Genomic DNA, 27,310 nt, shown 5'->3' on the forward strand with positions numbered 1-27,310 from the left:
TGCGCCTGCGCGGATCGATCCTCCCCGCACACTGCGCCTGCGCAACCACAGGTGGGCTGTGGAGAACGGCCGAAAGGAGAACGGCCACCAGCCTCGATCTGTGCGCAGGCGTAGTGAGCGGACTGGCCACCTCCCCCCTTCCCCCCCCCCCCCCCCCCGAGACTACAACCCCCGGCATCCTGTGCAGCGTGACGCACAATCTACGCGCCGACCCCCACACAGCGGCCCGCTTCGAGCGTGAGAGCGACAGGGGTGAGCATGGCAACGGCGGAGGGAGCAAAGAAACCTGTGCTGGAAGTGGTGAGTACCTGCTCCGGATTCACTGCTCTAATAAGCTTTTTGGTGTTCCACGAGGGGTTATGATTGAATTTTGACTCGACGGGAAGCTTTTCAACCTCAACCGGTTGAGAGCTAGGACTCAGGTGACCCTCTCCAGCGTATCCATGCCGTACAATATTCTGACGACCGTGCACTTGTGACCCACACTGCAAGTTACATTCGGACTGCCCTCGACCTCTTCAACTTGCACCACAAAAGGGTTGATTCTCTTGCTCAACATCAGCAAAATCAAAATCCTCTTTTGGTTTCACTGCTCTAATCTCCTGTCCTCACTTGATCAACCTTACTGACATTTCTGAGGTGAAAACATAGAACAATCGATGTAATTTATCTGGATTTTCATGAGGTCTCCGAGAAGATGGCCTATCTAATGAATACGGACAGAGTATGGAATCAGGAGGCGAGGGGCAGGATGGACTCCCAGCTGGCTTAAAATCAATCATCCCTACATCACAGCAGAAACGAGAATATTTATTACTCAAAACCAAAGCTCAGAGAATGATAGTAGTCATCAAGAATAAGTGATGGAAGAAAAGGCCAGTACATCTAATGCTACGCAGACCAGCATGACGTGCAGCTTCTTACAGGCCACAAAGATCAGGAAACATGGACCAGCCATTCATGGGAATCACAGATATGATCTTTGTCATTTAACAAATCCAAATAAGTGTCTGGAACAAAGCAAAGAGCTTTACATAGAATCCCACAGTGCAGAAGGAGGCCATTCGGCCAATCGAGTCTGCACCGACTACAATCCCACTCAGACCCTATCCCCCCATAACTCCATGCATTTACTCTAGCTAGTATCCCTGACACTAGGGTCAATTTAGCATGGCCAATCCACCTAACCCGCACATCTTTGGACTGTGGGAGGAAACCAGAGCACCCGAAGGAAACCCACGCAGACACAAGGAGAACGTGCAAACTCCACACAGGCAGTGACCCAAGGCTGGAATTGAACATGGGTCCCTAGCAATACTAACCACTGCCATTGTGTCACTCACCTGATGAAGGAGCAGCGCTCCGAAAGCTCGTGATACCAAATAATCTGTTGGACTTTAACCTGGTGTTGTGAAACTTCTGACTGTGCCCACCCCAGTCCAACACTGGCACTTCCATATCATTTAATGATCTGTCAGAGGCTTTTGACTCCCTCAGCTGTGAAGCACTTTGTAAAACACTCCAAAACTTGATGTCCAATAAAATTTGTTACTATTCTACGACTCCTGGCATGATAGTATGACAGTAACTATGCTTTGTAACAGGTTAGAGACCAAGTACTTTTGTCTCTGGGTGGTTGTCAAAAAGGCTCGTTAATGTGTCAACTCTCTTCAGTAACTGCTCATCGTGGTCATGGAACTCGGTAATGACCAACTTCCATGAGGGATTATGATCGAATTTTGACTTAACAGGAAACTTTTCAACCTCAACCGGTTGAGAGCTAAGACTCAGGTGACCCTCCAGCATATCCATGCCGTACAATATTCTGATGACCGTGCAGTTGTGACCCACACTGCAAGTTACATTCGGACTGCCCTCGACCCCTTCAACTTCCACACAAAAAGGTTGATTCTCTTGCTCAACATCAGCAAAATCAAAATCCTCAACTAGTCCTCCCCAGCCAAATGCCTACATCTTCAGGTATTGTTATTGATGGGAAGACTTTAGAAGTCATTGAATGCTTCCCATATCTTGGTAGCGACTTACTCAAAAGGTCCCCATCAAAGAGTAGATCCAGTACAGAATCAGCTTTACCAGTGTAGGCTTCCAAAAATAATGCAACCAGGTCTCCAACGATAGAGATCTCCATAAGAGGAGAGAGGCTTTATTTGATTTGATTATATTTTTGTCACATGTATCAGATGATACAGTGAAAAGTATTGTTTCTTGTGCACTGTACTGATAAAACATGGAGTTCATCGAGTACATGGAGAGAAGGAGAGGATAGGGTGCAGAACATTGTGTTGCAGCTACAGATAGGGTGAAGAGAAAGATATATGATAGGACCATTCAAAAGTCTGATGGCAGCAGGAAAAAGTTGTTCTTGAGTTGGTACTATTTTCAGACTTTTGTATCTTTTTATGTGTGGAGTTTGCACATTCTCCTCGTGTCTGCGTGGGTTTCCTCCGGGTGCTCCGGTTTCCTCCCACAGTCCAAAGATGTGCGGGTTAGGTTGATTGGCCAGTTTAAAAATTGCCCCTTAGAGTCCTGGGATGCGTAGGTTAGAGGGATTAGCGGGTAAATATGTGGGGGTAGGGCCTGGGTGGGATTGTGGTCGGTGCAGACTCGATGGGCCGAATGGCCTCCTTCTGCACTGTAGGGTTTCTATGATTTCTTTCTATGATTTCCCAATGGAAGAAGGTGGAAGAGAATACATCTGGGGTGCATGTGGTCTTCGATTTTGCTGGCTGCTTTTCCAAGGCAGTGGGAAGTGTAGACAGAGTCTGTGGATGTGAGGCTGATTTGTGTGATGGACTGGATGATGTTCGCAACCCTTTGTAATTTCTTGTGGTCTTGGTCAGAGCAGGAGCCATACCAAGCTGTGATACATCCGGAAAGGATGCTTCCTATGGTGCATCTGTAAAAATTGGTAATGGACATATTGAATTTCCTTAGCCTTCTGAGAAAGTAGAGGCGTTGTTGGGCTTTCTTAACTATAGCATCAGCATGGAGGGACCAAGATAGATTGTTGGTGATCTGAACACCTAGAACCTTGAAGATCTCGACCATCTCCACTTCATTCCCATTGATGTATATAGGGACATGTCCTCCACTACATTTACTGAAGTCGATGAATATCTCCTTCATTTTGCTGATATTGAGGGAGAGATTATTGTCATCACACCATTTCACCAGATTCTGTATCTCTCTCCTGTACTCCATCTACAACACTATTGTTGTCACCACTGTTCTATATAGCAATGGGACTTGGGTCATCTACCAAAGACACCTCCGGACACTGGAGTATTTGCACCAGCAGTATCTCTGCAGGATACTCGCATTCAATTGTGAAGATAGATGAACAAACTCCAACATCTTTACTGAAACAAATTCCTTAAGCAACCATGATTATGTAAAATCGGCTCTGCTGGCCTGGACACTGCTTCTGCAAGCCAAATAATTGATTTCCATAGAAGATCCTCTTTTCACCTAATCACAAGAAAGACAGAAAACATTTTAAGAACATTCTGAAGGTCTCATTGAAATGAAGATAAATTGGAATTGGTACTTGTGAGAAGCTTGCTACTAACTTTGCCCATGTGATGATACCTCCTGCAACAAACAACAGCAGCACAGTCAGGGACTGACCACATAAACTTTGCTGTGGCAAAGAATGAGAGAGAGCAGAACACTGCATTGAGAACCCTGGTCCTTCAGAGTAACCCCTGTCCCCTCTGATCAAAGATCTGTGGCTCCAGGGCTGCTCTGCTGAGTCACCTGAGGGACTGGGATAATGAATTCATCAGGATTTTCAAAAAGCCTTTTGAAAACATGCCCCATAGTTGATTAATGAATAACGTCAGAGAGTGTGGAGTTGGGGATAAGTGGCAGATGGATTTAGAAACATAGAAAATAGGAGCAGGAGTAGACCATTCGGCCCATTGCGCCTGATCCTGCCATTCATTATGATCATGGCTGACCATCCAACTCTATGGCCTGATTCTGCCTGACCCTCTATCCTCTGATCCCCTTCGACCCAAGAGCTATATTTATCTCCTAGTTGCATGCTTACTTTCAGCAACTGATGTACGAGGACACCCAGGTCTTGTGACACATTCTCCTCTCTTAATCTATAGCCATTCAGATAATAATCTGCCTTCCTGTTTTTGCTACGAAAGTGGATAACATCACATTTATAGCTGACTTCAAGACAGAAATTAGAGAATGGGAATAAAGGGTAATTATTCCAATTGGAAGAAGGTGAAAAGTGAAATTATGTTTCCTCTTGAGGGTGAGTCCAGAACTCGGGATCACTGTTTTAAAAGTAGGGGTCAACCTTTTTAGGACTGAGATTGTGCAATCAGAGGGTTGTGCAATTTTGGAACTCTTACTCAGGAGATGGTGGAGGAGGGAGTCATTGAATATTTTTAAGGCAAAGGCAGATGGATTATTTTTAAGTAAGGGAACCAAAAGTTATCAGGGGTTAATGGCAATGAGGAGTTAGAAACACTAACAGATCAGCCACGATCTTAATGAATAGAAGAGGAGGCTTGAATGGCCTACTTCTGCTCCTATTTTGTATGTTTGTATAAGACACTTGGGAGGGTGCAGAAAAGATATACAAAGCTTGTACCAGAAATAATTTACATTATCTGGAAAGAATGATCAGATTGGGCTATGGGGTGACTTTAGAGGTATTTAGAATTGCCAGAGATTTTGACAAAATGAATATTGTGAGGGAGTCAATATGTAGATGTGGGGGAGGGGTAAAGGAGAGATCACTGAACAGCAGCTGGTGAACAGTGAATTGGGAGCAGGTGGAGAGGAGAGCTAGCTCTGTGCAGCTGAGGATCTGGGGTTCAGAGAAGTCCTGAGAGCCGCCGTTAGCCTCGTGCTGCTAAGAACTAGCAGAAGAGGTTGTTGACAGTAGTGTGGCTGATAAGCTGGGCTCTGTCTGTGTTTAGATACTGGAGTGTAGTCTGACCATCACAGGGAGAGATAGACTTGGTAGTAGGTCAGCTTCACTGGATAAAAGACCAAGAGGGCGGCACGGTAGCACAGTGGTTAGCACTGCTGCTTCACAGCTCCAGGGACCTGGGTTCGATTCCCGGCTTGGGTCACTGTCTGTGTGGAGTTTGCATATTCTCCTCGTGTCTGCATGGGTTTCCTCCGGGTGCTCCGTTTCCTCCCACAGTCCAAAGATGTGTGGGCTAGGTTGATTGGCCATGCTAAAAATTGCCCTTAGTGTCCTGAGATGTGTAGGTTAGAGGGAGTAGTGGGTAAAAATATGTAGGGATATGGGGGTAGGGCCTGGGTGGGATTGTGGTCGGTGCAGACTCGATGGGCCGAATGGCCTCTTTCTGTACTGTAGGGTTTCTATGAAGGCTAAACCTGGAAGCAGATTTGATCTGGAATAGTGTGCCTTTTGGCTGAGGATTGTACCCATTAATGTCCTTTAGGGAAGGAAATCTGCTGCCATTACCCGGTCTGGCCTACACATGACTTCGGAGGTACAGTAATGTGTTTGATTATCAGCTGTCCTCTGAAATGGCCTAGCAAACCACTCAGTTATCAAGGAGGTAGCTCACCACCACCTTCTCAAGGGCAACTATGCGTGGGCAATAAATGCTGGTCAACCAGCGACCCTCATGTCCCACAAATTAAAAAAAAAACTCGTCTGAAGTGGAGCTGCTCTTGGAAGAAGAGGAGCTGAATCCCTCATGCAGCTCACCACCGCCTTCTCAAGGGCAACTAGGGATGGGCAATAAATGCTGACCAGCCAGCAAAGCCCATGTACAACGAATGAATAAAAAACAAGAACTCAGGTGGAATGGAGCTGCTGTTGGTTGGGGATCAGACCAGCTTTTGGAAGGAGAAGAGCTGAATCCCTTATGAGGAAGTCAGAGTCTTTAAAGAATATTTGTGACTCAGGTTGATGATTGTCGTCTGGGTGGGTTGCTGAGAAATCTATGGTGCGTTCAACAACAGTTGGCCTGTTAATTCATGTTTACTTCTTGACAATTCTGTCTGTTAGAGTATAGGATAGAGTATTGACTGTTTGCTTTGTGGATTTTGTATAGTAGAATTTCTTCTGTTTATTTATGTAGTATAAAGGTCTTCGGGCAGAGTAAGGATTAATGTGTTATTGGCAAACAGTACTGCCCACGTGGTGATATAGAGAGTCACATGATGGTAGACTGTGTACAGAGTCTGGAAGGAGCCAGCTTGGAGACAGCACCCATGCATGACAGTATCTTGGATATGTACATAGTTATGGGTTACAAATAAATGGTTTATGTTTAACCATACAAAACTCCAGACACCCTTACAATAGTTTAAAACCATGGTATCTAGTGGCTTTGTTAAGTAAGTAACTGGGATTTGTAATTTTATCTACGTTAATAAAAAAAATGGTGCTGGTCTTTAACCGTGTCAAGGATTGCACTAAACTTTGGGGGTAAGTACCATTTATTTCAATATGTCATGCAGCAGTGAGTTTCACATTCTCACCACACTACGTTTAAAAATAAATCTTCGTAAAATCTTTATTTTATCTGATATTGGCTATTTTGTATTTGTGCCCTGCTTGTTCTGGACTATGATGTGGAGATGCTGGCTTTGGACTGAGGTAAACACAGTAAGAAGTTTAACAACACCAGGTTAAAGTCCAACAGGTTTATTTGGTAGCAAAAGCCACAAGCTTTTGGAGCCTTAAACCCCTTCCTCAGGGGAGTGGCTCACTCACCTGAGGAAGGGGCTTAAGGCTCCGAAAGCTTGTGGCTTTTGCTACCAAATAAACCTGTTGGATTTTAACCTGGTGTTGTTAAACTTCTTACTGTGTTCTGGACTAACCAGCAAGTTTCTCCATATTTATCCTTTTGAACTGTTTATTCGCTTTTCCAGAGAAAAACTTGGTCAGTCTTTCCTGATTTTTTTTGCGCATTTGTTGGTAAAATAGTAGGACAAAACTAGTGTTTGAGCATCTTTTGATGAGTGATTTGCTTCCTTGGTTACTGAATAGTGATAGGTATTTGATATATAAAGATGTGAAGTATTTTTATCTTTCTTTATATTGTGAGTGCACCAAGCCATTTTTCACTAATATTAGTGCATATGGCTATACATTTAGCTAATGTGGCTATTCAACAATTTATTTTGGGTAACACTGCTCAAGCATTGTGCCCCAGCACTTTGAAGTCTTTATGGCTTTATCAACATGTGTTGTTGATTTGAGCTATTTGTGTACCTGTATTCCCAAAATGGCTTTGATCATCCACTCTAATTAATTTATTCCAAAGAATAAGGAGCCTCATCATTTTTCCTGCTAAAATTAAAAATCATTCTACTGAATTTCATTTGCCATTTATTTGGTCATGCTTAAAGCCATGGATGCAAAAGTGGGTGTGCCTTCTGATGTGTGCACTCCATCACCTTGTCTGTGACATCCAGGAGCTAGGCTCGGAGCCTGGAGCCACATCCAGTTACTGGTCCCTCTCAGGAAATCGGGGAGCTTTCAAAAGTGCATCACATGGCTCATCGGTGGGCCCCTCTCAGGGCTTTTCTGATGGCCTCTCTTCTGGCTCTCCAGTGGTGAGACATGCACGGGGTGGCACAGTGGTTAGCACTGCTGCCTCGTAGTGCCAAGGACCCGGACTCAATTCCAGCCTTGGGTGACTGTAGAGCTTGCACATTCTTCCCATGTCTGCGTGGGTTTCCTCCGGCTGCTTGAGTATACTCCCACAGTCCAAAGATATGGAGGTTAGGTGACTTAGCCATGTTAAATTGCCCCTTAACGTCCAACGATGTGTAGGTCTAAGTGGATTAGCCATAGTAAATGTGCGGGGTTACGGGGATAGGCTGGACGGGAGGGCCTGGGTAGGATGTTCTTTCAGAAAGCCGGTGCAGACGTGATGAGCCAAATGACCTCTTTCTGCACTGTAGGGATTCTATCTATGAATTGTGAATTTGAATAGATTACATACAGGTGTACTTGTAATCAAAATCTGTTGTAAAGTAATAGGGGAGTTTTAAGGTAAGCTGTGAGGATCTAGCTATGATCAATTCTGGTATATTGAAGTCCACAGGGATCTGGAAATATATGGTGTAACAAGACTTTAATCAAAATTTCAGGTCCTGGCCCTGTTATGCTGTCGTGGTAGATACGATATGGCGAGCCTATGCTCTCTGACCTACATTGACTCCCATCCAGCAACATCCCAAATTCAAAACCTTCATCTTTGTTTGCAAGAGATTACCACGCCTTATCTCTCTGTAACCTCTTCCAGTCTTACAGCACTTTGAGATATCTGCATTTCTCCAGTTATTCTGTTGTACTTTAACTATGACGCCTGGTTAGTTCAGTTTTTATCTATGTAATTTATCTCTCAATTTGAGTCGTCTGTGGAGTGGAGCCCAAAGGCACTTTAATGTCTGAATATGTAATCTTTCTGGCAACTCCTGCAGCCAAAGCAGCGCCAAATGTATTACTGTTCATTCCTTTGAATTCAACCAGAGACGCAGTGGTAATGTCACTGGACGAGCAATCCAATGGCCCAGGCTAATGTCTGGAAGGATGGTAGGATTGTTATTGGAAGGATGGTATTAAATGACCAAAGGTCCTTCTTTATCTTATCTTACGATAGATTGCACCATGGCATTGAAAACTTGCAGACTGTGACACTAGTAATATAATTAACTTTATTTTGCTGCCTGACACCTCAGAATCAGAATCATTCCTGTTTTGCAGCAAAACGTGGTCTTGTTAGTGTCTTGGTAAGATTTGCCAACAACAGCAATGTTTAGTTGTATATCACAACTTTTAACGTTGGAAACGTCCAAAATTGTGCAGGAGAGCTAGGGAGATGACTGAAATTGTATTTCAATAGGTAGATTTTAAAATTATTTTTATTTATTTTTTATTTGTTCATGGGATCATAGAATCCTACAGTGCAGAAAGAGGCCATTCGGCCCATCGAGTCTGCACCAACCACAATCCCACCCAGGCCCTATCCACATATCCCTACATATTTACTCACTAACCCCTCTAATCTATGCATCCCGGGACACTAAGGGGCAATTTAGAATGGCCAGTCAACCTAGCCCGCACATCTTTGGACTGTGGGAGGAAACCGGAGCACCCGGAGGAAACCCACACAGACACGAGGAGAATGTGCAAACTCCACACAGACAGCGACCCGAGCTGGGATTCGAACCCAGGTCCCTGGAGCTGTGAAGCAGCAGTGCTAACCACTGTGCTACCGTGCCACCCCACGGATGTGGGCATTGGTGGCTGGGCCAGCATTTATTGCTCATCCCTGAGGGCATTTAAGAGTCAACCACATTGCTGTGAGTCTGAGTCATGTACATAGACCAGACCAGGTATGGGCATTAGTGGTAAAGGGCTTAATGTCATTTGGGACTGGGCTTGATGGCATTTGGGGTGGTGGCTTGATGTCACTTGGGGCTGTGCTTAATTTCACTGGGAAGGGGCTTGACGGACTGTTGAACATGGCTTTTTCACCGAGGGTGAAGTGCCATGTCACAGTGGGGGGTGCGGTTGTGCCATAATGGGTGGGGCCCCAGCACACAGGCAGAGTGCAGGGCCCCCAAAAGTGTAAGTTCGCCTCTGGTGGGTACTATGGGTAAATTTGCAGATGACATTAAAATAGGTGCGGTAGGAAGTTGCGATAATGAAATAAGAAATTTACAAATGGATATGGATAAGTTAAGTGAATGGCTAAAATTTGGCAGATAGAGTTTAAGTGCAAGGTTATCCATTTTGGTAAGAAAAATACAAAGGCAAATATTTGAATGGAGAGAAACTTTGGAGTGCTTAGGTCTAGAGGGATCTGGGTGTCTTTATGCATGAATTGCAAAAAACTGGTATGCAGTTACAGCAGGTAATAGGGAAGGCAATTGGAATCTTGGCATTTATTGCTAAAGGAATAGAATATAAAAGTGGTGAAGTATTGCTGCTACTGTACAAAGCGCTTGCTCCGAAAGCTAGTGGCTTTTGCTACCAAATAAACCTGTTGGACTTTAACTACCAAATAAACCTGTTGAGACTTCTTACTGTGTTTACCCCAGTCCAACGCCGGCACCTCCACATCATAAATACATCACAGGACCCAGATTCGAATATGATCACGAGCCTCGGTTTAACCAGTCTCCTGTTTGTGGTGTCACATTCCCTTTAATATCATGATTCTTAATTGTATTAATCAGCCATTTCAGCGGCATTGCATCAAACATTTTTTGAAAATCCTGTACACAACATTCACTCTTTTTTATTGTTAATGCAGTTCCATAATTTCCTCATTGCTTATTGTTGAAGAACTGTTTCAGAATCGGTGCACTTGGGGATATATGCTGTTTTGTGGGCAGGTGTTTGTGTTATGTTGCTGTTTTGTTAAGGCTGAAGCTGTTTTGCCAGAAGAGGGTTATGAAGAATTTGTCCAAGTTGAGATCTGACATTTTATTGTAATAAACTGTAATTGTGAGAAATAATTATTATGGGGACAGGGAATCTTTCTGCTACTTTTGCAGCAGGTGGGAAGAAGGAAAAAACACTGTCTTGTGTTCATGGTTTATTTGCTCTATCACTGATGGTCTTCATTTCTTCCAGGTCCAGGCAGAAGGTTGCGATGACTCCAGCGTTACATTTGTGCTGCATGACGAGGACCACACTCTAGGAAATGCCCTACGCTACATGATTATGAAGAAGTAGGTAGTTCTCTTTGTATAATAAAGTAGTTGAAAATACGTTGTTGGAAAGATTGGGCCACAGAGCCTTCCTTCTACCATTTTGTGCTCCACAACCCAGATCTATGTTTGGAAATCTAAACACTGCCAAATTCAAAGAACAGTACAGCACAGGGAACAAGCCCTTTGGCCCACCAAGCCTGCGCCGACACATGACACTTTTCTAAACTAAAGACCTTTTGCCCCAGTGTGGTCCGTATCCCTCTATTCCTTGCCTATTCATGTCTCTTTCAAGATGCTTCTTAATGATATTACAGTGCTTCATCCTTAAATCCAATTGGAGTACGTGAGTGTTACTTAATTTTTCTTTCTTTGCTATGAATGTGATGTATTCTGATGAGAAAAATTGAGGAATAATCTGATTAGGCTTTTGGTCATTGTGGGATCATGGTGTCTGTCTGTGGCTCAGGGCTTTCCCTTCCCAACCCTCTAAATCCTGAAGTCCTCCAGGGCCACAGGAAACATAATTGAAGCAGCAAGGATTCATAGATGAAAGTCAAGAGGAGGAGAATGCCTTTACTGTTGGTGGGTGAGTGGGTGCATAGTGTGACCAGCCAGAGAGTTAAATTAAATTGTAGGTATTCATCTAAAAGCTCCACTCCTGCATGCACAGGCAGACCATCACTCCAGGGTCCAAGCAGAAGACACAGCACACCCGACCATCGATGACTCTCTAACTTCAAGTCCAATCACGAGATGAGAGACAAAAAGCATTCGACTTGGCCAGTTGTCAGAACAACAGCAATTGTTGGCCAAATAGCCTGTCAGTTGTGATGGTCTAGGTACCTGATTGGCTCCTTTTGGACATTGATCATCCTGAATGGCAGGTTACTCCCTGGACCCTAGTCATTTTGTGGGCGCCAGACCGACAGCTGTCATTTTCCTGTAACTTTGGCGCACAAACACTTCTACTTTCGCCATTAGTGGAATTTTTCTGGGAACCTCTTGAAACATTTTGGGGTTCCTGAATCACTTTTCTAGATTGACCAAGTTTCATCTAGTGCAGCACTGGACAACCTATGCTAGTGAGTGGGCTACATGAGTGGCCCTCCTTCATCTCAGTGGATGGCAAGATTGAAATCAGGCTTGTTCACTAATCATAACCCCATGGATAAGATTAAATATATTTAATACATGCCTGACATTTCATAATAAGTTATAGGAAATGCTTAATCATTTATATATTAATACAACTATCATTAACTTCAAATGGTAAAAACAAAATAAATGTTTATACTTTGGAAGCAGAGAAAACACACAACTCTCTTAGGCAATGTTGTTTTCAATCAGGATGCACTTCGCTTAATTTGCCCTTGCTCCAGTTGCATATGGCTTCAGTCATACCAGTAGGAAAAAACTATGCGGATGGAAATCATGGAATGTGGCAACTCTGTGTGTAGGCAACAGTCAACAAAATGTCTGGTGGGCAGCACTCTGAACCCAGATGGGCCACACGTGGACCTTGCTTCGCGGTTTGCCCACCACTGATCTTGTGGAATACAATGGTTGGTGTGGTTAGCAGCTACCCTGCATTGACCGACATCTGTCACTAGATGGAGTCTAGGACATAGTGCCAAGAGCCAGAAACAAGAGTTGAGAGTCAAGACCCCGAAGACTTGGGTAAGAAAACAGGCATGGAGGCAAAGGAAGAAGGCAGCGGGGGTGGGGGAAGAGGCAGTTGAGGCTGGAGAAGCAAGGCCAGGGGTTGGCAAGGTGGGGTGAGGGGTGAGAGGCAAGGATGGGAAGTAGACAAGAGAGAAGAGGCAAGGTTTGTTAAGTGAGTTGATATTAATCAGGGACTTGCCTTATTCTTAATATAGTTCCTCCCAATGCCCATTCTATATCCGACAGAGAGGAAAATATTTGAACAATGTTTTTAGGAATAGCTCAAACCAAAAAACAGTTTATAAAGTTAGTTATATGTAAACTTTAAAGCCAATATTCCTTCACTGATTTATAACCACAGCCTTCTTTAATCTTGTCTTCCAAAATCAGCCATTATGTGACAACTACCTCTGCACCATGGTGAACATCCCAGGCTGATCTGATTCACAGTTTTTCCAGCAGCTAGCTAAAATAATTAAAATGTGTTCCAATTTAGAAACTTGAGTCTTTTAGCTACAACCTGTAATGCATTGCCTACCTGGTGAATGTAATTGTGACAATGAGTCATCAAGTAACCATGTCGATAGTAGTTGTTGACGCAGCACGCATTCCATTTTTACTTGTGATTGCAATCTCCACACCAAACTATTAACAGTTTGGGAATGTTGCTGCAATTTAGTAACAAAGCTACTGAACCGCAGCAACATCTCTAGTCTCTGTGTGGTTTAGGGGAGAACCTCAGATCTGGCTCTGCCACTCTTAGTGAGCTGAACTACACCATTTCAGTTGGGCGTTGCAAGAGTCAGGTGACAATATCCAGTACCCTGTATCTATATGACGAAAACCCAAATTGAAAGAGAAATGGCCATTACTCACTGTTATAGCTCATGTTTTTCTCGAGTTCCTTTTTGGTCACCGTGAGTTTTCTGTCAAAGGATTGCATTGTATTTCCTTTGCAGAAATGTAATGTATAATGTTACAAGACAAAGATTACTTAAACCAATGTTCATCAATTATTTTTTTGGAAATAAAAGTTCTTTTCAAAATAGAATAGTTTTATTCTCTGGACACAAATAGTATCTTTATCTTTAATATCCATTTTTTAATACAAATTTCTTTTTTTCCTCAGCCCAGATGTAGAATTTTGTGGCTACAGCATCACTCATCCGTCAGAAAGCAAAATTAACTTCAGAATTCAAACAAGAGGTAATTCCTGCATTTATTTGTTTCTATGAATCTCTGAGTCATTAAAGAATTTGCTTACTCCTTTGTTTTATGTTATATATTTACTTTACTTCCTTGTCATTAATTTTAGTGAGGTTGTGCATGTATGTGATGTTGGTGGCCTACGTAGCAAGCGTATGCTTCTGCTTCTATGGTGGATACATGGAGAGGAAAAATTGGCATTCGGTAAACAATATTAAAGAATTTGAGAAATTCAGACAACTGGCTAGTAAGCTATCAAATGTTTTGGTGGAGGGCCTAAGATGCCCACAGCATGCTGACCGTCATGATTGGATTTCTAGCAACTATATTAATTTCTACTGATCTATTAATTTCTACTGATCTCAAACATTTCAGTTCTCTATAACCTCTAATTTTCTACCTTATTTCATCTCTCCCTGAGGGTAATGCTTGGAATGTGATTGAACATGAACTGGCAGCAGCATTGTGTCCTACCCATTAACCCTTACTTTTTGTGAACTTGGGTATCAGGCTCATCCTGAAGGACAAGGACAATCTAAGGTTCCTCTTCTTTAAAACTAACTAATCAAATTTCCTCACTCTTACTTCCAACTGTGGGGGGCTCACTGATATCTACATCTGAGATTGGGGTCATTGGGGTAGCTGCCTGTGCTCCTGTTCTCCACTGAGTCTTCCAGCCACGCCAGCCCTCATTTCTTGTCACTTCAGTTTCTCTTCTATCTCCCTGATCTCCTCTCCCGATTCCCTTCATGAAATTCATCTTCTGACTATTTGACTCTGACTCTTGTTAACTGATATTATTGGCTTCCTTTACTTAGGCATTAACTCTTTTTCAGAGTAAAATTGTTTTGTCATTCCCCTTAAACTATTCATCCTCTCCATGCATCTTTCTTTTTCTAGCCTTGCTTTTCTCTCTCAAAGTTTTTGAAAGTGTTAGCCCCATCTGCATTCTCTTGTCACTAAAAGCTTTGTTTTTGAACCCCCCCTGTCCACTAGGATTTAACACTAGGATCCTAAATCCTAACTAAATAGGATTAAATCCTAACTGGGATTTAACTAGGATCTAACCAGGAAATCCTACTAACTAGGAAAATCCTACTAATTGTCCTGGCTTGAGACAATTCACACCTCTTTAACCTGTGTCTATCCCTCTCTCCACTTGCATTGTCTGTATCTGTAAAGATATGATTACCTGTAAAGACTCGCATTCCAACCATTATCTTGCAATTGAGTCTCTGTCTATATATGTCCTGTTTGTGAACCCACTCACCTGATGAAGAAGCAGCACTCCGAAAGCTCGTGATACCAAATAAACGTGTTGGACTTTAATCTGGTGTTGTGAGACTTCTTACTGTGCCCTCCTGTCCACTGAAATAGGGCCGGCCTTCATTACAGCTTCTGTGACTGTGGCACGTAATGCCTTCCACTATCTCTTTATAGAATTTGAATAAGTTGACAAAACCAATCTCTTTCATTGTGACTTTACCATTGTCAAGTTCTAATGGACTGGCATTTATCTTGACTGTAGTACTAAAATTAATTGAGTGCAACTCCACGAATGGCTTCTAAACTTCCCATTGTAGAGTCATCTCAAAAGTCTTCCAAAGTAGCATGCTTTCTGTCTCCTCTTCCTACTGATGTGCTTCACACACACATCATCCACAAACATGTAGTTTTTATTTGTATGCTTATGACACCAAGTTTCCTCCACCAATATCAGGCTTCATTCCATGACCATTTGGTGCTGAATCACATGACAAACCTTTGCACCTGTTTGACCCTGATCTAAGATTCACATCTGACATCCATTCCTTCACTGATTTCTTATTCCAACATTGTCTACCTCAGCCCCTGTGCCACTAAAACCCATATCCTTTATTTTATAACTTCAGGCATGATTGTTCTAATGACCTACTTTCTGGTTTCTCATGTTTCAACTTGTCCAAAATGTTACCTTTACATCATATCCTACACTAAGTCCATCTGTCCAATACTTGCTGACAAACACCAGGGGGGCAGTTCTCCCATCCCGCTACGCTGCTTTTGTAGTGCAGTAGGCCGGGAGACATCAGCGGCGGCTGATTCGCGGGATTCGTACTGGGCATCCAAGTCTTCGCGCGTGTCCCAGCCTAAGTATTTTTTGCGTCAACGAATCCACACTGAAAATCAACGCAATGACGATTTACATTCGTTAACTTACCTTAGCAGCTCCGTGTCTAGAAACTCCATCCAACTAGCATCTCCCCCCTCTCCGGTGTGACGTCACGCTGGCGGGGTTTACAACAGTTCTATAAAAGTCGGGACCTGGTGTGACAGCGTTGAACAGGAGTAAGGAGGTAAGTTTTATGGGTCTGCAGCCCCTCAACTGCAGGGGAGGTTGGAGACAGGCCAAGAAAAATTCTGCTTGGCGTGGGGAAGTTCCTGGAGAGCTGGAAATGTTGTCCCCAGACCCAGTGATGTTCCATGGAGTCTCTGTGTGGTGGGGTGGATTCCTTTACTGAGTGCTGGTCAGGCTGCTGTCTGCAGCCACTGGGATGTGCCATTGTTCCAGCTGTAGGGTGTGATGAGGAACTGCATTGAGTGCTGGGGTTTTAGGGAGGGTGGGAGGGGGGTGCTTGAGGACTCACAAACAGGCAGCTGCTCCAAGCACGGGTGCTCATGTTAACACATATTCTGCATGTACTCTGCAGTAAATGGTAACCCCGGGGGTGGGGGGGGAAATCTCGGTCTTATTGATCTAGAGCTGGCCATCATGGTGGCGGCTGAGGAGGTGGAGGAAGTAGGTAGGCCACTCCAGGAGCAGCCAGTGGCAGACCCGGAGGGAGGAGGTCAGGGGGCTGCTGGTGATGCCCATGAGGTGGGAGAGCAGTCTTCCAAAAGAGTGGCCAGGAGAAGGAAGATGCGGAGGCCAAGGCAATATCAGACCAGGAGGTCACTGGAGGCTTATCGGAGGCCATGTGCCATCCCGTTGTTGGCTTTGCCTGTCTAAGGAAATGGTCCGGCACTTCTGTGAAGTGAACGCACACCTGGCACTTCAGGGGAAGCGAGGCCACCCACTCCCAGTAGAAGTTAAGGTGATGGCAGTGTTATTCCATGCAGTGGGGACATTTGTGGGGACATTAGTGGAATCTCACAGGCCTCGGTCCACAGATATGTTCGCCAGGTTACAGATACTGGGCAGGCCAATACACCCATTTTGATGTTGGCCAGGTTCAACCGGAGACCCGGGCTGCAGGCTTCGCTGCCATTGCTGGAATGCCCCATGTTTAGGGGGCAGTGGATGGGACACACATTGCCCTGCAGTCCCTACAAGGTGAGGGGCAACCATTCATTAGCAGGAAAGGGTTCCACTCACTGAAAGTTCAAAGTGTATGTGACCAATTGATGAACATCATGCAGGTCTGTGCACGCCACCCAGGGAGCGTCCGTGACAGCTTTGTGCTGAGGCAGTCGGACATCCCTGGGCTATTTGAAGACCAGCCCAGGCTGCCGGGATGGCTCGTGGGGACAAGGGCTACCATCTGAGGTCATGGCTGATGACGCCAGTGCGGTGGCCCGAGTCCGAGGCCCACTACAATGAGGCTCATGCTGCTACCCAGTCCCTAGTGGAGCGTTGCATAGGCCTGCTGAAAATGCGGTTCCGCTGCCTGGACCGCTCTAGGGATGCCCTCCAGTTGGACCCTGTGTGGGCTTCACACATCATAATCGTGTGCTGCATTCTGCACAACATCGCATAGCAGCGGGGAGACCACCTGGAGGAGGGGGAGAATTGACACCAGGCAGAAGTGGATGACTTGCTATACGAGGAGCTGGAGGATGGAGGACAGGTGGAAATGGCAGGGGTCCAGCAGGGCAGGGCCAAAAGGAAGGCTCTAATAGCAGTCTGCTTCACCTAGTTGGTGCCGTGCAGTGGTGGGGCTGCTTCCAACATCCACCACACCTCAGGAGCCACAGCAGCTGCCACCAACCCAAAGCTGACCCCTCAACCCTCATGGCCCTTCTCCTTCCCCCACCCTCTCTCAAAGCTCTGGGGCCCCTCAGCATTAGTCCTTTGAGACTGGGGCTGAGTTGTCGAGGCCCACAGCCACGGCCTGCTCTGTCTGCAGAATCCCAGAGAGAGCCCCAACCATGGCTAGCAGTGCCTCCAACATGCCCCTGACATTCGTGGCCATTGGCTGATGTGCCTCCAGGGTGCCGGCAACACCCTCGACCGTGGCCCTCTTGTCTCTGCCATGGCCCGCTGTGCCTCCAAGATGGCCTGGACTCTGTCACCCATGAGGCCAAATCCCTGTGCCAGACTTTCCACTGCGGACGCCACCCTTGCAGTGTTGACCTGGTTAACATGCTGTGCCGGCACCACCTCCTGCGATAGTACTCTGATTCCTCTAAACAGCCTTGTGGTCGCAGCATGGTTGCTGACAGCCCATCCACAACTCCCTGGGTTTCCTGATGCATCTCCACCAACTTCGGGATGAACGAACCCTGAGGCCCGGCATTTGGGGCCAGCTGAATCCTCACCACCGGCAGACTTGCGTGTGCCCAAGCTCTCGGATGTGCCTGCCTCCACCTGATGTGTATCAGTGGCTGTGATGTGCTCGCCAGTAAGTGACCCAGAAGCCTCATCACTAACATGGCCCACCATCGTGATCGTCTCTGTGTTGGTGGGTTGTGTGGTTCACGCCTGTGCTGATTCATTGGTGCTGTCCTCTGATGATTCTTCAGGGCCTCCCTCCAAGGTGTCGTCTGAGGTGTCCGTGGGAGTTGGTTCAGGAGCAGCAGGAGGGGGCCTGCAACACCAGAAGGGCCTGGTGCATCAGGATCCAGCACTGTAAAGAACACACAATAGGGGGAGGGAGGGGAGAAAGCAGCCTGCGCACCATGGCACTTGCTTCACAGAAGACTTATGAATAGGGTTCAGCTGATGCTCATTTGCATGCTGGACGCTGACCTGGCTGTCAGTTACTATTCTCGGCACGTCCTCCCACCAGCTCCAGGGCACGCTACACACAGATGGTCAACAGCCGCAGCTCAAGAACATCCCCACCAGTCTTTTCCCCCTCCTGGCAGTTGTGCACGTTTTTCTCCTGTGGGGACATCAAGGGGATTGAAAGCTTGATGTATGGAAGGGCATGAGGTGCAAATACCTGTTGGAGTTGGGGAACTCGTGTTGGCCTTTTTGGGGAAATGGGTCCACACTGGGGGGTGCTGATTGGGGGCGTTGCCACAGGGGTTGGAGGCAGTACTGGGTGGGGGGAGGGGAAGGCATTGGTTACTGCGATTGAGGTATCTGGAGATGGTTTGACATTGCAAGCACAGCACATGTACTGGTTTCACCCTTGCTTCCCAAAGAAGGTGGTTCATCTTCTTCTGGTACTGGTCTCCAGACCAAGGGGTCAGAGTCCTGGTATTCACAACTGCAGCCACTGCCTCCCATAAAGTGCTGGCTGCGTGACCCCTTGGGCGACAGCCCTGACTGGGGTATAATAGCTGGAGCTTCTCCTCCGCTGCATACAGCAGGCGGGTCTGCGCACTTCCAGAAAATTTGGGACCACATTTCTTTGGCGCCATCTTCCTGGCGTGACTGCCTGTGTGTTCATTCTTGCAGCATATATACAGCTCTGACTTGTTAAGGGAATCCAGGGGCAGTCAGTTTGGGGCAGTCATGGGCCCATTAGTTAAATTTCATTGTGAATAATGGACAGGCAGCCTGGTTTCAATAGAAGGTGAGCCATCTCCAAATGTGCTGATTGGGTTAACTTAACAAGATATTGTGTCCAGGGGGAGAGGCACTCGAGGCTCTCACTCAACGAGGGGGAATGCTCACAGGCAGGGCGTGTGCATGGCAGCACAGTGCTCTGTGTGAAGTGGGGAGGAATGGGGAGCCAGGGGGCCACTGATGTCAGTGGGGGTGGGGAGGCCGGGAGACCAGCAATGTCCAGGTCAGTGGGGGAATGGAGAGGCCAGCGATTTTCATGTGGTGGAAAGGGGGGGCGAGAGGCCAGTAATGTGCGTGGGGAGAGTGAGAGGCCAGTGGTTTGGGGTGGGGGGGGGTGGGGGGGGGTGGGGGGGGGGGGGGGGGGGGGGGGGAGGAGGGAAGAGGCCAGTGATCAGGCCAGCAATGTCTGTAGGGGAGTGACGGGCCAGCGATCAGGCCAGCGCAATGTCCGTGGGGGAGTGAGAGGCCAGCGATCTCAATGCTGGGAGGACTTGTTTAGCGATCTCCCAGAGATCGGCACATATGCGAGGGCCTGCTGGTTTCAGCCTCTTCAATGGCAATAGCCTCTGGATTTTTCACTTGATTGATGCTTGTGCCTTCTGCAGTGCACAGAGTGTGGGAGATCAATTTTGAAAACCCCGTTGAAAAAACCAGCATGATTTACTCCAATTTTTAGGTGAGTTTGACATTTAGAATTTGTACCATCATTGCTGTGGTAGAACTCTCAGCTGCCTTGGCTCCACAATATTGAACTCCCTTCCTCAGCCCTTTCACAATCTGCTTAAACCTATTTTTTTTCCAACCAGTCTTTCAAGCATCCCTAATCTTTAACTTCTGTTAGAATGGATTTCTTTTTGTAAAGCACCCTCGCTCGTCTTATTATGAAGGGGTCACATAAATTTATGTTTCTTTTATTTGACCATGGAGGGTGTCACAGCTGATTATCTTATCCTAATCCTCACTCAGTATCTGCACATTCGCTTACATAGGGTATGCTGGGCTTCTCTCTCTTAATCCAAGGATGCTGAGATCAATTGGTCACAGAATCAATCCTCAACCTTGGCTGAGTTTGGTTAACTTCACTGTTGGTATGACTCGGCACTACATCTCTGATAATTTACTTTTTGTATTAAAATGTACTGTGTCTGACTCACAAAGTTGAAGCAACAAGCACAGATTTTAGAGCTGCAAAACAGTTTCTGTCCTAATCTGAGAGATTTGCATAGAACAGGCCTGAGTTAATTACCCCTTAGTGTTTGTTTATGAGTGGAGATATTGGGGAAATTAAATTAGTTGGAAGATTGCATTTGAGGATAATGTGTGCTACACCACACCAGAATGCTGAATCGCTTTTGCAAAACAATTGAATTCTATATCAAACAGGATTGCATAGAACTTGGTTTTTAAATTTCTACTCAGCCATTACTGCAGGTGCCTTGTGCTGGAAAGCATTCTGGTTTATATTGTTTACTAAGCAAACTACTACATTTGCCAATACATACTCTTAGAATAGGCCATGCTTGCAGTCACTGAACTCAATACTTCTGAGAGTTTTGTCTGTGATTATTTATTTTCCCTTTTTGTGAAGAGGTTCTGTAGCTATCATGGGAGGGAGATTGATGTTTTGGCATGGATGTAAGGTTATCATTTAAATTGTTTTCTTTCCCTGAACTAGTAGAAGTCTTTGGAATTTTGTCCAGTCAAGATCATCTTGTGGGATTATGGAATGAAATACCCTATTCTGGACTCTGTCTGGATCTATTCTGAGGGAATGTGGCCTGTTTTGCATAAAGCCCTGACTAGATAATTGAGAAAATAATTCAACATCCCTTTCTGGTTTTTGAGTTATTTCAGGAATATGTGACTGCAACGTGCACAATGAATCATAGAAAAGTTACAGTGCAGAATGAGGCCATTCAGCCCATCGGGTCTGCACTGACTCTCTGACAGAGTATCTTGCCCAGGCCCTCTTCGTAACCCCACACATTTCCCAATGGCTAATCCACCTAACCTGCACATCTTTGGACTGTGGGAGGAAACCGGAGAACCCAGAGGAAATCTACGCAGACACTGGGAGAATGTGCAAACTCCACACGGACCCTGACCCAAAGCTGGAATTGAACCTGGGTCCCTGGAGCTGTAAGGCAGCAGTGCTAACCACTGTGCCACCGTGCCATCTGCACCAGCTGAGGAAAAATCGAGCCTCCCATTCCAATCCCATCTTCGCGCACGTGTTCTGACCTTGCAAGTTGTAGCACTTCGGGTACAGATCCAGATACCTTTTAAATGAGTTGAAGTGTTATGTCCTGTTGGCTGAAGACTGTAATCCTAATGGCACAATGATCAATCAAAAAATCTAATAGTTATATCAGGACTTCACACTCCTATTGCTTTGTACTATCCATTGTATTGGTACCTCAGCAAGTGCCCTGGCTCTTTGAGTTTATTGTTTCCAAATGAAAGCACTGTGTTCTGGACCAGTACAGTTCGAGAAAAGACTATAATTTTGTTTGCTACGGCATGCATCTAATTAAGTAATTCTGTACTGGAAAAGTACAACAATATGTTCTGATTCCCACAGCACAAATGTTCCTGGAATTCTGCATGTGCCCATAAAACAGTAACTAAATATTCATATTGTAACGGTGGAAAAATTGGCAGGAATGTTGATAGCTTGTGAGGAGAGTGGAAAAGTTGTAAAACATAGAAACAGCTGAATTGCTAAGGGCCTGTAGGAAATGGTGAATTTGAGTACACGTTGCAAATGCTGCAGTGGACTTGATGGAGTTAATTATTATGTATTGTGATTTATATTCCAGGGCGAATTCCATCTGTCGAACCTTTCCGTAGAGGTCTCAATGAACTAATGACTGTCTGTCAACATGTGCTGAATACTTTCGAGGCGAGTCTCAAATTTACTTAACTATTTCTGAGACTTCCTGCCAGAAGGCTGCAACAGCGAATATGAAATTCTGCAAATTGTCCAAAATCATTTGATTGTGCCCGAGGCTGTTCAATTACTGATTGTTATCATTGCCTTGCAGCAGCTATATGTTCAAGACTAGAGCTTTCCTATATAAATAGACTGAGTTAGTATTAGTAATGGTGACCACAAAACTACTGGAAAAATCCATCCAGTTCACTCATGTCCTTCAGGGAAGGAAATCTGCCATTTTTATACAATCTGCCTATAAGTGACTCCAGAAACACAGAAATGAGGTTGACTCTAAAGTGCAGTTAGGGGAAGCTCCTGCCTGAGTGCGACAGAGACCGAATGAGTATATTTGGGGATTTCATTCAAAGTGAGAATCTGGTGTACAGGGGGAAAGAAGTGCTTTAGGTAAGGTTTACTGCAAGTAGTGCAACTTAGAATAGGGTGCTGGGAGTTGGGTAATTAAGGGAGTTGGGGAAGAAAGGAAAAGAGGTATTTTTTTGCTTTTTATTTTCTAACTTTCTAAGCCTTCAGGAAGTGGTCTTACAATGCTGTAGGCAAAGAAGGTAGTTATTTGGTGAGTACCTGTTAAGTGATGAAGTTTTAGTCCATTCCGAAGGTTCAAAACAGTCTAGCATCTAGAGCGGAGGTTAATGAAATATATAAAAGCAAAAGTAAAATAATTAATTAGTTAATTAGAACACACTAAGGATGGCAGGACAGGTCATATATATCAGCTGTAGCATGTGGGAGCACCTGAATGCCAATTTGATTCAGGGCAAACAAGTCTGCAGTGAGTGTTTAAAATTTGAACAGCTTAGAGTTTATAAACTGGAGGCTGAACTACAACACATCAGTAAGGGGATAGGTTACCTAGTTCAAGGATGACAGACTTGCCTTTTGAAGAGATATTGAGCGGTTTAGGCCTATACTCGCTGGAGTTAAGAAGAATGAGATCTAATTGAGGTATGTAAGATGCAGGATAGATTTTGAGCAGATGTTTCCAATTGTTGGACATTCTAGAACATAGTTTTAGGCTAAGGGGTGGCAGATTTAGAACAGAATGAGGAGGAATTGCTTCACTCAAAGGATCATGAATCTGTGGAATTCTCTACCCCAGAGTGCAGTGGACACCAGAACACTAAACAAATTTGAGGAGATAGATTGGTTTTTAATTAGTAGCAAGAAGGGTTACGGGGAGTGGGCAGGAAGATGGAGATGAGGCCAAGATGAGATCAGCCACGATGATATTGCATAGCAGAGCAGGCTTGAGGAGCTAAATTCCCTACTCCTGCTCCTAGATCTTATGTTCTACCTGGATGCTTTGTACCAGGAAGCAGTCACACTCCCCTAACTAGGACAGGGTCTTCTGATTTGGTCAGTAGAGTGTGACTGTGAGTGAGGCAGGTAAGGGGATTCGGGGACTGGAACACAGGAGCCTCAGCTGAGGTACGCAGGTACATACAGTAAGTAATTGGGAAAGTTAATAGAATGCTATCAGTTACCACAAAGTGAATTGAATACAAAAGTAGGGAGCCTCCGCCCCCAAACCACATGCTTTTCCCTTCCGCACACAAGTTCCCATTTTGGTCTCTAATTCACCCTAATCTCACCCTTTATAAATTTGTGAACCATTTTTGGGATTTCTTGATTTTATTTGATTAAGTTGAGACTCCATTTGCATCCTTGGTTGGACGTAAAAGATACCATGGCAGAGTGGGGAGTTATCCCTGCGGTCCTGGCCAATATTTGTCCCTCAGTTAACATCACAAAAAAACTGATTATCTGGCATTTATCACTTTGCCGTTATGGGAGTTTGCTGTGCACAACAGTGACTACACTTTGAAAGTACTTAATTGACTGTGAAGAGCTTTAGGGCATCTGGTAGTCATGAAAGGTGCTATATAAATGTATGTCATTCTTTATTTTTCATCAATCAAGACTTGTACCTGACATCCATATGCATCATTTCACCCTCGCACATTTAGTGGTGCTGAAAGCCTTGTACTCGCACCTCACAATTTATCCATATTGCCAGCCATTCAATCATGACAGCCACGTCATCCAAATCGATTGCACAATACCCATACACATCTCTGAGTTGCAGGACATGATGCCACACAATTGAAGACAGCAGAAGTTATCTGAGTGGGATAGATGCATGTTCTGATCCCCATGAAATATTGGCCATTTTGAAGGTGGGGCTGAAATCACTGAAGTTGATGGTATCCCCATACCTAACCCTCCACCTCATATTCCACCTCCCCAGAGCAATAAGAGCCCTCATAGCGCCCAGAAAATGGTACAACTTATCCCAATTCCCATCCAGTGTTTTTGGGTAAGATGTAATCAAAAAGTGCCATAATAAATCTTTCAAATCGAAGGAAAAGCTTGTTTTATTAAATTTACATTGAAAATACAGTATAATGAAAGAAGGCTAACCACATGTAGTTGAACTATGAGTGTATTCGCAATACCTTCACATTGTGAGAGTGTACCTTTTAACGGCAACAGTCAGGAAGTGATTATTCTTCCCAGTTTGAATGCATCAGTACAGAGATATACTTTCACAGGACGGTCATCTTGTTACATTCTGTCTGATTGTCACAGTACTGATTCTGATTAATTTCTTCTTTCAGGTCAGTATAAAGGAATATAAAGAGCAGCATAAACAGGAAGAAGCAATGGATCAATTATGATAAGGCACATGCATGTTTAACACTGTACATTTTATATATTTTGAAAAATAAACAGATTTTAAAAATCAATCAAAATGAGTTAGTTTGATGGTTTAAAATAACCCTCATGGAATTCCAGCCACACAAGTTGGATGCAGCTGATTCTCTGGATGCAAAGTAAGTAAATGTTTAGTTTCTCAGGTTGATCTTCTTTTGGTTTAAGTCAAGTTGTGAATTTGCAATTCCAAATACATCGTGAGTCCCACTCAAGATTATATTTACTTGCATTTGCATTTTCCCATTTTCTCTGCAGTGTATTTCCTGCCAGCCCCAGCTGCTTATAAACACACAACATGTAGAGTCAGTTGGCAGATATAAGGGGATTTTTGTATTTTAAAGTTTATTTATTAGTCACAAGTAAGGCTTACATTAACACTGCAATGAAGTTACTGTGAAAGTCCCCTAGTCTCCACACTCCGGCACCTGTACAGTTACACTGAGGGAGAATTTACCACGGCCAATCGACCTAACCAGCATGTCTTTCAGACTGTGGAAGGAAATTGAAGCACCTGGAGGAAACCCATGCAGACACGGGGAGAATATACAAACTCTGCACAGACAGTGACCCAAGCCTGAAATCAAACTCCATTATTGCAATGGAGAGGGATAGGGCCGTACGGCAGGGCAAGGTTTACAATTGGGGGAGAGGTAATTATGATGCGATTAGGCAAGAATTAGGGGGCATAAGTTGGGAACAGAAACTGTCAGAGAAAGGAACTAATGAAAAGTGGAATTTTTTCAAGGAACAAATACTGGATGTCCTTGATAGGTATGTCCCTGTCAGGCAGGGAGGAAATGGCCGAGTGAGAGAACCATGGTTCACGAAAGAGGTGGAATGTCTTGTGAAAAGGAAGAGGGAAGCTTATGTAGGGATGAGGAAACAAGGTTCAGATGGCTCGATTGAGGGTTACAAGTTAGCAAGGAATGAGCTGAAAAAGGGGCTTAGGAGAGCTAGGAGGGGACACGAGAAGTCCTTGGCGGGTCGGATCAAGGAAAACCCCAAGGCTTTTTACTCTTATGTGAGGAATAAAAGAATGACCAGGGTGAGGTTAGGGCCGGTCAAGGACAGCAGTGGGAACTTGTGTATGGAGTCAGTAGAGATAGGCGAGGTGATGAATGAATACTTTTCTTCAGTGTTCACCAAGGAGAGGGGCCATGTTTTTGAAGAAGAGAAGGTGTTACAGGCTAAATAGGCTGGAGGAAATAGATGTTCGGAGGGAGGATGTCCTGGCAGTTTTGAATAAACTGAAGGTCGATAAGTCCCCTGGGCCTGATGAAATGTATCCTGGGATTCTTTGGGAGGCAAGGGATGAGATTGCAGAGCCTTTGGCTTTGATCTTTGGGTCCTCGCTGTCCACGGGGATGGTGCCAGAAGACTGGAGAATGGCGAATGTTGTTCCTCTGTTTAAGAAAGGGAATAGAAATGACCCTGGTAATTATAGCCCGGTTAGTCTTACTTCAGTGGTTGGTAAATTGATGGAAAAGGTCCTTAGAGATGGGATTTACGACCATTTCAAAAGATGCGGATTAATCCGGGATAGTCAGCACGGATTCGTGAAGGGCAAGTCGTGCCTCACAAATTTGATTGAATTTTTTGAGGAGGTAACTAAGTGTGTTGATGAAGGTAGGGCAGTTGATGTCATATACATGGATTTTAGTAAGGCGTTTGATAAGGTCCCCCATGGTCGGCTTATGATGAAAGTGAGGAGGTGTGGGATAGAGGGAAAGTTGGCCGATTGGATAGGTAACTGGCTGTCTGATCGAAGACAGAGGGTGGTGGTCGATGGAAAATTTTCGGATTGGAGGCAGGTTGCTAGCGGAGTGCCGCAGGGATCAGTGCTTGGTCCTCTGCTCTTTGTGATTTTTATTAATGACTTGGAGGAGGGGGCTGAAGGGTGGATCAGTAAATTTGCTGATGACACCAAGATTGGTGGAGTAGTGGATGAGGTGGAGGGCTGTTGTAGGCTGCAAAGAGACATAGATAGGATGCAAAGCTGGGCTGAAAAATGGCAAATGGAGTTTAACCCTGATAAATGTGAGGTGATTCATTTTGGTAGGACTAATTTAAATGTGGATTACAGGGTCAAAGGTAGGGTTCTGAAGACTGTGGAGGAACAGAGAGATCTTGGGGTTCATATCCACAGATCTCTAAAGGTTGCCACTCAAGTGGATAGAGCTGTGAAGAAGGCCTATAGTGTGTTAGCTTTTATGAAAAGGGGGTTGGAGTTTAAGAGCCGTGGGGTTATGCTGCAACTGTACAGGACCTTGGTGAGACCACATTTGGAATATTGTGTGCAGTTCTGGTCACCTCACTATAAGAAGGATGTGGAAGCGCTGGAAAGAGTGCAGAGG

The 27,310-nt window shown here is 44.8% G+C and overlaps 2 protein-coding genes across 2 annotated transcripts in view; one reads left to right on the plus strand and one right to left on the minus strand.

The window, feature by feature from the left end:
* Window position 1: 1 nt before the first annotated feature.
* On the plus strand, window positions 2–25,003 carry polr1d (RNA polymerase I and III subunit D). Its single transcript, XM_078210374.1, has 5 exons — window positions 2–300; window positions 10,625–10,722; window positions 13,496–13,572; window positions 22,108–22,190; window positions 24,860–25,003. The coding sequence occupies exons 1-5, from the start codon at window positions 259–261 to the stop codon at window positions 24,917–24,919; spliced, it is 360 nt and encodes a 119-aa protein (XP_078066500.1). The 5' UTR covers window positions 2–258; the 3' UTR covers window positions 24,920–25,003.
* The window catches only part of LOC144492375 (endothelin receptor type B-like), a 33,911-nt gene continuing 31,200 nt past the window's right edge, over window positions 24,600–27,310 (minus strand). Inside the window, exon 8 of the mRNA XM_078210373.1 lies at window positions 24,600–25,232. The gene's annotated coding sequence lies outside the window, so the exon portion shown is untranslated. The remainder of the gene's footprint in view (window positions 25,233–27,310) is intronic.

Source organism: Mustelus asterias, chromosome 4 (assembly GCF_964213995.1).
Source record: "Mustelus asterias chromosome 4, sMusAst1.hap1.1, whole genome shotgun sequence".
Lineage (NCBI taxonomy): Eukaryota > Metazoa > Chordata > Chondrichthyes > Carcharhiniformes > Triakidae > Mustelus > Mustelus asterias.

Coding starts and splice junctions, on each gene's coding strand:
- polr1d (XM_078210374.1), top strand. CDS start 259: ATGGCAACGGCGGAGGGAGCAAAGAAACCTGTGCTGGAAGTG. Junction 301..10,624: donor AGAAACCTGTGCTGGAAGTG/GTGAGTACCTGC, acceptor CATTTCTTCCAG/GTCCAGGCAGAAGGTTGCGA. Junction 10,723..13,495: donor CGCTACATGATTATGAAGAA/GTAGGTAGTTCT, acceptor TTTTTTCCTCAG/CCCAGATGTAGAATTTTGTG.